This window comes from Scardinius erythrophthalmus (genome assembly GCF_964197995.2).
Source record: "Scardinius erythrophthalmus genome assembly, chromosome: 14".
Lineage (NCBI taxonomy): Eukaryota > Metazoa > Chordata > Actinopteri > Cypriniformes > Leuciscidae > Scardinius > Scardinius erythrophthalmus.
The window spans coordinates 34,945,177-34,957,473 of record NC_138234.1 but is presented as its reverse complement, the minus strand read 5'-3'; the positions used below and the strand labels follow the sequence as shown (position 1 = coordinate 34,957,473).

Here is a 12,297-nt window from a genome sequence, read left to right as displayed (position 1 = left end):
ACTTGACATGTCTAAAGCGTAAACGAGCTCTTTGCTGTTGCACTGTACACACACTGTACACTGAATTCTGGAAAGTTTTGTTCTGTAATGTTTTAATCTGATCTTGATGCATATAGCAGATAATGACAAAATAAACGCGTTAAACAAGATAAATGATGTATGCTTAGTTCCAAGAGAAGTATGCGATTAATCGCGACTAATCGAACAAATGAGTGCGATTAATCGCGACTAAAATCTTAGTCTATTGACAGCTCTATCGTTAAATTATTAAACACAGTTTCTAGGGCATTGGTCACCAAACTAAGGCCCGCGGGCCCGACCCAGGCCCGCCACCCCCCTTTGACTGGCCCCCCAGCCCCCCAGCCCCCCACTACTTGAACCGGCCCTATGAGGCAATCCCCAAAAGTCATCATGGCCTATTTTTTTTTATTTGCTTTTTGGAAAATAATAACATGTCTGCATCTGGTATTTTGTCGATTTTTCCGAATTTTCATCAACCGACATGCTCGTGATCAAGCACTGACCTACCTATAATTTGGAATAAATGGAATATCTGTGGTATTTCAAATTAAAACAAAGTGTGAAGACTCGAGTACTACTTTTGCAAACCACAAATATGTGCCAGGAATCAAGTGTTGATATAGTAGTTGGGATATAGTAGTTGGGATGGCTGTGCCAGGCTAGTAATCTCTACTACACAATGAGGCCTGCTGGTGGTCATTTTGGTCTGGGTCATACAATTCTATGTTATATAGCTGACCCGGCCCCGGCCCCCCCATCAAAGTCAGGAACGATAATGTGGCCTCCTGAGAAAAAGGTTTGGTGACCCCTGTTTTAGGGTGTTCTTGATGGAGATTAGCACGATGCTATGTGGTTGCTCATGATCCTTTTTGTAATAAATTGTCTGAAACAAATCTCTTATATATTAAAAATTTTTGAATTTTTTGAATTAGAATTAAATTTAAAAAATTGATAGAATAACAATACTTGTATTTGATAATATGAGCTACTGAAGTAAAACCACGTGTCTAATAATTAACGCAAGTAACGTGATTCATGCAGCATTCAGAAGGGACAGACTCACCCGCAGTGTGGCCTCATATGAGCAGTCAGAAAAGAAGAGAGAGCACGTTAACAACTGCTGATAGAGCCGATGAGAGAGAGAGAGAGAGAGAGAGAGAGAGAGAGAGAGAGAGAGAGAGAGAGAGAGAGAGAGAGAGAGAGAGAGAGAGAGAGAGAGAGAGAGAGAGAGAGAGAGAGAGAGAGAGAGAAGAAAAACAAATATAGAGAGATCGAGTCACACTTGACATGAGATCAAGGTCAGGCTGGATTGTGGCATGAGCAATATGGCATGATAGATGAACATAAGAGCCTTCAGTTCATGAAGTGCCTTCAGGTCGTAAATGACGTAACTCCGGATATTTACAATATAAAAAAATATAGACATTAAAAAAATGGCATTTTTCATTTTTTTTTTCAATTATGATCCACTTTAATTTAGCTTAGTGCATCTTAAGGCGCAGTCACATTGGCAACATTTTGGTAAAAAGTTCACAAGAAAAATAAGTCCAATGAGAAGCATGAAACTCCAAACCAAGTCGCTTCTAAAGGCCAATGTGGCGAAAACTGAACCCACTATCGAAATCCACGCGGCAAGACTTTTTTGCGTAAATTTTATGAGGGACTTCCAGTGGCAAAAAGTTTTTCAATTTGCTGTGGTAATGAAACTGGTAGAGGAATAATGAAATTTCAGTGGAATTGGTATTGAGATTTTGATATCCTGATGACCCAACCACTACCCAGAATGCACTTGCACATGCCATGTGTGAGGATTCAGTTTAAATCTGCCATCATGCTCGTGGTAATACCGAAAGATGAACAGCTCTACTGTAATAACAGCAGCTTTATTACTCTGAGTGTTTATTCATACACCCGAGGACAGGATATCAGGCAAAAGCTTTGCTTTGTATTCTTTAAACCATTTCTAAAGGTCAAAACCCAAAGAAAGAAGAGAAGAGAAGGATGTTCCGTTTCACAAAGCATCAACAACATGCTTTTGTTGCTTGTTCTCATTGGTCGAACAACTATTTTCTGATTGGCCCTGTATTTTGTGTGAGATTTGAGGATCATTAATGTTCAAGTGTTTGGAGAAGCTCTTGTACCTTCTGTTGAATAGTCGAGTGTTTCGTCTCCATATCCTTCCTCTCTTTGGCCGAATCAATCACCAGCTGATCCAGCTGAAAGACAAATATTCATACGTGTTAAAACAGGAAGAAAAATGAGGAGTCGACCTATGAAGCAGGTCCATTTTAAACATTCTGCTCGATTAAAAACATTTAATAAGGCAAAGAATGTTATCGTGTGTTAAACAAAATAGTTTCAAGGCACAGAGTGAGACACCGCCTACACACAACGGTACTGAACTTCATAAAACTGGAATTAAACGCATGGCTGCCAATGAGAAGCCACTTTAAACACAAAGTCATATGGTTTAAAGATGGTCTGGTTTCCTACATCTGCATGGAAATCCACTCTTGCCTCATTATTTCCCCATATTCTAAGATGATGATGGAACATAATGCACTGCTTCACCACCACTACACACTGCCTAACCAATTCAACATTTATAAACTTTCCAATGGCCAAATCTACGCTCAGTGACTCCAAAGGGAATATTCCACTACACTGTTCTTCAAAACTATGGATCGTTCTACTATGGATCAAATTGGAGGTCTTTAATATATTATTGGACACTACTATTATTACCTCTACAACTGATGTGTGTGATTTCAGATTTCACAGTTTATTTATTTTTACCATTCACTTCCTATTCAACTACCTCATCAGATCCGCAGAAGATCAAATAGTGTGTAGAAAGTATAAATAAATAAAATAAATGTGAAATTTATGGAAATAAAACAACTAGCCAATTCAGTGACTTGCTCATCTGCCACAAATAAACCTCGCCAGCCAACAGTTACATGCTATATAATTGCGAGCAATTTTATTAATATTTCACCAGGTTGAGAACCACGGATCAAAACTACGTTTTGGATGAAATGAAAAATGTATGTGAGAGCCGGAATTCTTACTGGTTGGTAGGTGATCAAATACTTATGTCATGTATTAAAATGCAAATTAATTACTTAAAAATCATAAAATGTGATTTTTTGGATTTTTGTTTTAGATTCCGTCACTCACAGTTGAGGAGTACCTATGATAAAAATTACAGACTTCTACATGCTTTGTAAGTGGGAAAACCTGAAAAATCGGCAGTGTATCAAATACTTGTTCTCCCCACTGTATATATATTTATTTATTTATTCAGTTCTCAACCAGAGGGCCTCATGATTTAAAATTGTTTAAAACAACTAAAAAACAGATTTTTCTTATTTTAATTAATTCCCTCAACAACTGTTTGTTTCTTTTGAATAACCAGAGTTCTTGGAAAACTTGGATATACAGTATGAGGATGTCTAATTTTAAAAGTGTGGTTTCTAGACATGTAAACTCCAAAGACATATTTATAATTAATGTACATTTTTATAATTATGTTAAGCTCTAAAATATTTGTTAAACTCTAAAAATCGTTACCCTATAGATCGCGAATGACTGGAAAAGACTTAAATTCAGTGATTAAAAAGAGTAGGAAGCATGAAGTATTATAATTATTTGTCTTGCTTATTTTAATCAATTTTATAATTAATCTGAGGGTGAAGGATCTGATGAAGAGGTTACTTGCTACAATTTGTACATGCTAAAACTGGTTGTCAACACTTAGGAACTAGCCAAGTGTAAGGGTTCAAATAACTAACCGTAAGCGTAACTGCTTTCGAAAACATCACTAATTTGTCTTTTCTATAGGGGAAGTTTTTCTATAGGGGAAGTTGATGAAAGGAACTGAACTATAATGGGATCTTAGCACTCTTTATCTGCTCAGATACAGCCAGCGATCATCCGTCACCCCGTATCACGCATGGATCCACGTCACGCGCTGTATTCTGCTCGAGCGCTTTGTTTTGATCCGCCAGGAAAGAGGCGGGAAGCACCGCTGATAATATCAGATGGGAAATGTTTTTCTCCGTCGCAGTCATAAAGTTTCCACTCTCGATAGGTGTTCTGACTGACCACCTGACTAATCCTGTGAGCATGAATCAACCATGAGCTGCACTGAAACAACGTGACTCAAAGTTTTACTACAATAATGCTATTTTTTCATTATGAAAATGCATATTGTAAATGTACATAATAACTCCAGATCTTCATATTTCAGTACAGCATCAACAAATCATAAAAATACTCACTGACACTTACAAAACACTTTTTTCAACATTTTGTCATGTGGTTTACTTTTTGTTTTCAATATTTTGGGTCACTGTATAATTCCCATACTTCCATTTGTGCTATTTCACAGAAAGTGAAAAATAGCTGAAAATGAGCAGATGTGTCTAAACTGAAATGAAAATATCCAGACACACAAACCTGCGAGCAGCTCCTCCAGACCTCTCGACAGAAGCGCTCCACGCTCTCGAGCTTCATGATGTCCGACACTAATCCTGATAACCTTGTGCTGTGTAATTCATGTCCACACTGATCTAAACTGCCTCATAGAGACTCAATTTATCTCCCAGACAGGGAAAACCCTTTAAATCACCCAGTTTAAGTTCCTGTTTCCAGTGAGAGCTCTGTGTAACAGCAGCTAGTCACACATCTCCAGAAGCCCGTCTCATTCCTGCCCACAGGAAACAAAGATTCACGTGCTCCTCATCTCACCGGGGTGAAAATGAAAACACTGGTTTGATGCAGAAATAGAGCTTCCGCTTTTATGTAGAGACACAAATGATATGACCACTATCTGTTGGCACATGCTAAAAATAGATAGATAGTATGTATAGGTGTGTATGGATAGTATGTATAGGTGTGTATGGATAGTATGTATAGGTATGTGTGTATGGATAGGTATATATAGGTATGTATGTATAGGTATGTCTGATAGTATGTATAGGTATGTATGTATAGGTATGTCTGATAGTATGTATGTACAGTATGTATAGGTATGTGTGTATGGATAGTATGTATAGTATGTATAGGTAGGTATGTCTGATAGTATGTATAGTATGTATGTACAGTATGTATAGGTATGTATGTTTAGTATGGATAATATGTATGGATAGTATGTATAGGTATGTCTGTTAGTATGTATAGGCATGTGTGTATGTATAATATGTATAGGCATGTGTGTATGTATAGGCATGTGTGTATGGATAGTATGTATAGGCATGTGTGTATGTATAGTATGTATAGGTAGGTAGGCATGTTTAGGTATGTCTGGATAGTATGTATAGGTATGTATGTTTAGTATGGATAATATGTATGGATAGTATGTATAGGTATGTCTGTTAGTATCTATAGGTATGTCTGGATAGTATGTATAGTATGTATGAATAGTATGTATAGGGCTATAGGCATGTGTGTAAGTATAGTATGAATAGTATGTATAGGGCTATAGGCATGTGTGTATGTATAGTATGAATAGTATGTATAGGGCTATAGGCATGTGTGTATGTATAGTATGTAAAGGTATGTATGTATAGGTATGTCTGGATAGTATATATAGGTATGCATGTTTAGTATGGATAATATGTATGGATAGTATGTATAGGTATGTATGTATAGGTATGTCTGTTAGTATGCATAGTACCATATGTATGTATAGGTATGTCTGGATAGTATGTATAGTATGTATGTACAGGTATGTCTGGATAGTATGTATAGTATGTATGTACAGGTATGTCTGGATAGTATGTATAGTATGTATGTACAGGTATGTCTGGATAGTATGTATATGTATGCATGTTTATTATGGATAGTATGTATGGATAGTACAGACAGACAGATGTATGACGTACCTGTCCAGTCAGGTGTTTCATGAGGGGTTGTAGTTCACTGAACAGATCATAGCCCTGATGGAAGAAGGTCAGGTGGGCGTACATGAACGACAGCATCTGTGCAACACACAAGAGTTTCAGCAACAGCTCACACACGATCATCTGAAGGACACATCACGAGTGGGAATACTTTACCGATTTGAGGATTTCTGATCGCCTCTTCGACTGGAGCACATTAATCTGAAATACAGAAATGAATACATAAAGGTTATACTTTATCTTACTCAAATAAGTACTTAGTAATATTAATTAACATCATGTACTTACTATAGAGTTACGGTTAGGGTTCGGTTTGAAGATTAGGTACTTGTAATTATGCATCATTTACTGTTAATACTATAGTAAGTTCATGTAGGAACGTGTAACTACGTCACATTAAAATAAAGTGTTACCTAAAAATTCCCTACTTAATAAATAGGTAGTTTTTATTGGCATCATTAAGATTTCAAAGCAAAAGTAAAACAATAAAGACATGAGGTCAACAAAAGAATCTGGGATTTCCCACAGAAGGGAAGTGGTAATATCGTCAACAAAACTACAGACAAAGATGTTTTTGATTTTGTCTTTGATAATTTTTTCATTATATATATACATACACACACAAACATATATATATATATATATTATATGAAAAACATTTGGTAATGTTTGGTGACGTGTCACTTTACATGTTTTACTCTGAAATATTTAGTGACTACAATATATGCAATTTCGGTCACGGCAAAAATAATACATATTACATGACAAACAATAACAAAAACTGTAACAGTGAACACCGACAACTACTATAGCTTCAATAATGACACATTACTATCAAATGTAAGACATCTGCTTCCTGAAGTCCTAAACTGCACATCCTTCATTCTTCCTCAACAGAAATCAGCCGTTCTCTCTGTGTGCCACCAGGTGGCGCTCTTCCCTTCACGCCACTTCACACTGAGAACGAGCCCATTAAAAGCCCTCGCTGACGACTGACTCACTGGAGGGACTGACTGCCGTTTCCAGGCGGATGCACATCGTTCTCGGAGAAAGGTCAGCCTACGGTAATTGAGTTACAGTCACTCGAGTGACCCTGTGAAGGGGACTCGCTTAACCTGAGCTTGTGCGGTCACACAGGAAGTGCAATCAGAGAACAGCTGTGCTGTGAGACATTAGCCAAAGTTTCCCTCTCTTTCAAACACTGCTTCACTGCAGTGTGCAGTGCTTCACTTCATCTCCAGTAAATCTGTATTATTAATATGATATTTATGTATTTGTTTTGTGACTGTGATGTAATGGCATAATAATTTGTACAAAGGTGGAGGGAATTAGAGGAGTTTATACAGGGGCAGCAAAGATTCAAGACTACAAAAAGAACTTTCCCGAATTTAACAAAAAATGAACAACTAGGCTAGTAAACATGAGCAGAAAATATGGTATATAATTATGTATAAAGTCTTATTGTCCACCAGACAAAACTCATGAGTCCGTTTGCTTTGAAAAGCAAAACAACACACAAAACAGTAACACTTTATTTTGATGGTCCCTTTAACACATTCTGTTGACTATTAGTAACTTTACCACTACATGTCAACTAATTCTAGACCTAACCGTACCAGTCTACTAATACTCTAATGAGAGTTAGTGGACATGTAGGAGCAACGTCACTTATAGTCAACAGAATGTGTTAAAGGGACCGTCAAAATAAAGTGAAAACAAAAAAACAAAACAAAGCAACACACAAAACAAAAAACAAAACACACAAAATAAAACAAAACACACAAAACAAAAAACACAAAACAAAACACAAAATAAAACAAAACACACAAAACTTAAAATAAAACAAACAAAACAAAACACAAAATAAAACAAAACACACAAAACTTAAAACAAAACAAACAAAACACCCCACAAAATAAAACAAACAAAATAAAACAGAACACAAAACTAAAAACAAAACACACAAAACAAAAAACACACAAAACTTAAAATAAAACAAACAAAACACCCCACAAAATAAAACAAAACACACAAAACTTAAAATAAAACAAACAAAACACCACACAAAATAAAACAAAACACAAAACTAAAAACAAAACACACAAAACAAAAAACACACAAAACTTAAAATAAAACAAACAAAACACCACACAAAATAAAACAAAACACACAAAACTTAAAATAAAACAAACAAAACACCACACAAAATAAAACAAAACACACAAAACTTAAAATAAAACAAACAAAACACCAAACAAAATAAAACAAAACACACAAAACTTAAAATAAAACGAACAAAACACCACACAAAATAAAACAAAACACACAAAACTTAAAACAAAACACACAAAACAAAACACCACACAAAATAAAACAAAACACAAAACAAAACACAGAAAACAAAAAACTAAAGGCAAAAAATGTTTACCAAAAACAAAAAAATGAAGTAAATAAATTAAATAAAATTGTAAAAAGTGTAGCTTAAAAAATGAAGTCTGACAAAAAACACACACACAAAAAAATAATAATAATAAAATAAAACAAATATAGCTTAAAAATGTAAGTCTGACATCTTCACAATTCCCCATATTTTCCCTCCAAGTTCTCATTTTGAATTTTGTCAAAGTCTGTTTTGCTTTGAAAAGTGGTAGATACTAAATATAAACAACAAAACACTAAATAAAGCAAAAATGTTTACCTAAACAAAAACAAAACTAAAATAAATTTAATGTAATTAAAAAAGTTTAGCTTAATAAAGTAATAAATAAATAAAATACGTTTTTTTTGTAAACTTTTTTTGTATTTCATTTGTTTTACGTAAAAAATGTAACCTGTTAAAAACAGCAGATAAATGATATACAGTAGTGTACTGTACTGTAACACATATAATCCATCAGCATAAAGGCAGTGCAACACTTTGATGACCACAGAACACAGCTGTCTCTCATTAATGTGATGTGTGTGTGTGTGTGTGTGTTAGTCACCTGCAGCACGTAGTCCAGCACGATGTGTCGGAAGCACTTGCGCGTGGCGTTGAGGATGTTGGTGGCCTCCTCCACCTCGTGCTGCTTGTTCCGGGGCGCCTGGGCATTTTTGGACAGCGCTGCGTCTTTCTCCTCGCTCACTTTGTCAAACTGTTTCTTAGCCTCTTTAAACTTCCGAAGGTCCCTGCGCACAGCAATACCAGTCCTTAAATGTGCACTCAGCGATCGCTGAACCTGTGCCAGCACAAACTATAAACCGAGACGAGAAGACCGGCTCTGTGTTTGGACTCGGCTTGGCAGATGTAGAAGATTAGAGTCTGCGCTCACAGAGTGGACGACTAGCATCGCTCTACAGAGTTCTGTTGTGGACGCTTCAAAGTTTGGGATCGGGAAGATGTGTTAAATGTTTTAAAGGAAGTCTCTTTGGCTCATCAAGGCTGCATTTATTTGATTAAAAATACAATAAATTATTTATCAAAATAAATATTTTTATGTTTTCTATGAGAACATATGTAAAACTGTTTTTAATTTATTCCTGAGATCAAAGCTGTATTTTCAGCTTCAGTGTCACATGATCCTTCAGAAATCACTCTAATATGATGATTTGATGATCAAGAAACATTTATGATTATTATTATTATTATTATTATTATTATCAATGTTGAATAATTTTTTTTAAGGATTATTTGATCAATAGAAAGTTTAAAATCAGCATTTATTTGACAGCATTTTTTTGTAACAATGTAAAAGACTTTTGATCAATTTAGTCCTTGTTGAATAAAAGTACTAATTTCATAAATTACTTTTTACATTGTCTCTGGCCTGAAACTTTATAAAACATCCATGTGATGTGGACTACATTAACTTTTCCAAATAAATTAGCAATAAACCGACATGTTGGCCAATGGTCATGCATGCAAAAACCCATATTAGTCATATTAGCTAATATAAAACTTCAAATGTTAATAACTAGTAATGATTAAGAGATCAGAATCATGTAAATTGATACAACACCGGTTTATCTTTGTGATACTCACTCTCGCACAAACGCCAGGAGTTGAGATTTGATTGATCGCTGTGCTTGGTCAAATAAAATCTGCAAAAAATACAAAAAATAAATCACCATAAAACAAATTAAGACTGACATTATTTTCATAACAAATAACCTTATTTTCTCTCCAAGTTCTCATTACTGTAATGCAGCAAATACAACTTACAGTACTTTTGAGTTTTTTTGTTGTTGTAATTCTCATATACAGATTTACAAAGCAAAATACTGTTAATTTATTTATTTATTTATTTATTTTTTCTGTAATACAAATGTATTTTTCAGACACCATAATGGCAGTACCACAAATACTGCAATGCTTTATAATTTAAATATATCATACATTTTGGCATTAAATTATGAAATAATGTTAAAACAAGTATTAAAATAATTACAAACAATTAATCATGTGTTTGTTGTTTTTGCACAAGTTAATTACAAAGAAAACCAAAAAAAAATTTTTTCGTAGCATGTTAATATCAAAGCAACTGCTATCATCACATCAATATTTAATATATGAACTACAAGCCCATTTCCCCCAAAAAATTGCTCTAAAAATAAAGTCATATATGTTAGTACATAATGTAGGTAAAGCACCATGAGAAACCAATTCAAAGTATACTTTTATCACATATTTTTGACATATTTCAACTTTAAAGTCATAAACTGTGTGTGTTTAGACATTCGAAGCCAGTGCCAACGGGATCAAGTGTGTGATGGATGCATTTGTGAAAAATCATGTGCTTAGTTCAGACTCATGAGGACTTTAACCACAAGTCATCTGACCTCACCACAGACTTCCACACTGACTCACTGAGTCCCAGTTTAAAACACACCAGCACTGTCCAGCCATGAAAATCACAGAACGATCCTTTATATTATAGGAATAAAAAAGGCACAAGGACCCGAACACAAGCTCGATATGTAGCAGGTTTGATTTCACATGTACAGTAGCAGGATATGAAGTGTGGCCACAAGGGGCGCTATTGCAGGCATTAGCATTAATCGCTTTCTCCGGTCAGTTTTAGGAGAAAATAATGAAGAATCAGTTTGAAGATTAAAGTTAACTTCCAAAAACAGTAATCTCATGCTTGACAAGTTCAACAGTGAAACGTGTCAAATGATGACGGGGTCATTTCTCCTGATGTCAAAATCCTCATCTCGGCACATTCAAGCTTCGCATTTCGAAAATGATGGGGGGGTGGGGGGAGAAAAGAAGAAGTCATAAACAATAATGCAATAGCGCAGACGCTTTTGGCCCAGATTCTCTTACCGTGTGGTAGTTGATCATCTCTTGAAGATTCTCTGCAAACGTGGTGAGGCTGGACTGTGGACAAATTAGAGAAACACTCGGGTTATTCATCACAGATGCACAAATACCACGCAGAATCCCACAAAACATGTGTGCAAGTCACACAAAACAAAATTAAGTAAGTTAATAAATAAAAAAAAAAAAAAAGTTTAGCTTAAAAATGAAGTCATAATACCATCATATTCGCCATACTTTCCCTAGAAGTTCTCAATTTGACTTTTTGTAGTTCATGTTTTACATTAAAAAACTGTTAAAAAGTATAAAAGCAGTACAACAAATACTGTAATGATGTATGAATGCTCTATAATCTTAACATATCTGTATTTTCCCAATATATATACATAAACAGGAAATTAAAAATAGATGCATTTCATGAATATCTTGTACATATTGATGGAGGCTTGCTGACCCTTAATGATAGAATTGTAGAGGTATTAAAAACACACACACACACACACACACACACACACACACACACTGGTATTTACCTGCGCCAGATGCATATACAAGGAAATACACAGGTATGTTTTTATCGTACAATGGATCGTTCACAATGGACATTTCAGAGAAGCAGGAAAGTAGATGTGCAGAGACCAGGAATGCTGGCTTGTAGCCAAAGTGTTTATGTGAACACGAACTAGAATGATCCGTAACGAAAGCGCAGTCTTTAAACTGGACAGCCTACAGCAGGGCCGGTCAGCTCTCGAGGCGTCTGCTCACGTTCATGCGCCCAGCTGCGTGTGTTTCTGACTCTGAAAGCCACTGATTGGCCGTCACGCACTCACCTCAATGACAACATCTTTGGCGGACTGCTGTGCCAACTCCCGAATCCCGTTCACAAACTGCTTGTTGGCCGTGTTGTACGCCTTCCCAGCATCTATCATCCCGATGCAGAGCTTCACCAGCTACACACGGAGGAGAAACAAATATATACACTGATATTTGAATATAAACATAGTCAAAATGAATATAAAATATAAATATACATTTATAGTATAGAAATATACAAATATATGATTAAAGGTA

General features: G+C 35.4%; 1 protein-coding gene across 4 annotated transcripts in view; it reads right to left on the bottom strand.

The window, feature by feature from the left end:
* LOC308702380 (arf-GAP with coiled-coil, ANK repeat and PH domain-containing protein 2) overlaps positions 1-12,297 on the bottom strand; it is a 42,713-nt gene that overhangs the window by 17,455 nt on the left and 12,961 nt on the right. For all 4 annotated transcript variants that reach the window (XM_081385190.1, XM_081385189.1, XM_081385191.1 and 1 more), the window contains exons 3-9: positions 12,057-12,176; positions 11,233-11,286; positions 9,949-10,007; positions 8,912-9,095; positions 6,084-6,128; positions 5,910-6,005; positions 2,163-2,237 (exon numbers count right to left, since the gene is read on the bottom strand). In XM_081385190.1, the coding sequence (XP_081241316.1) occupies positions 2,163-2,237; positions 5,910-6,005; positions 6,084-6,128; positions 8,912-9,095; positions 9,949-10,007; positions 11,233-11,286; positions 12,057-12,176 (633 nt within the window). The remainder of the gene's footprint in view (positions 1-2,162; positions 2,238-5,909; positions 6,006-6,083; positions 6,129-8,911; positions 9,096-9,948; positions 10,008-11,232; positions 11,287-12,056; positions 12,177-12,297) is intronic.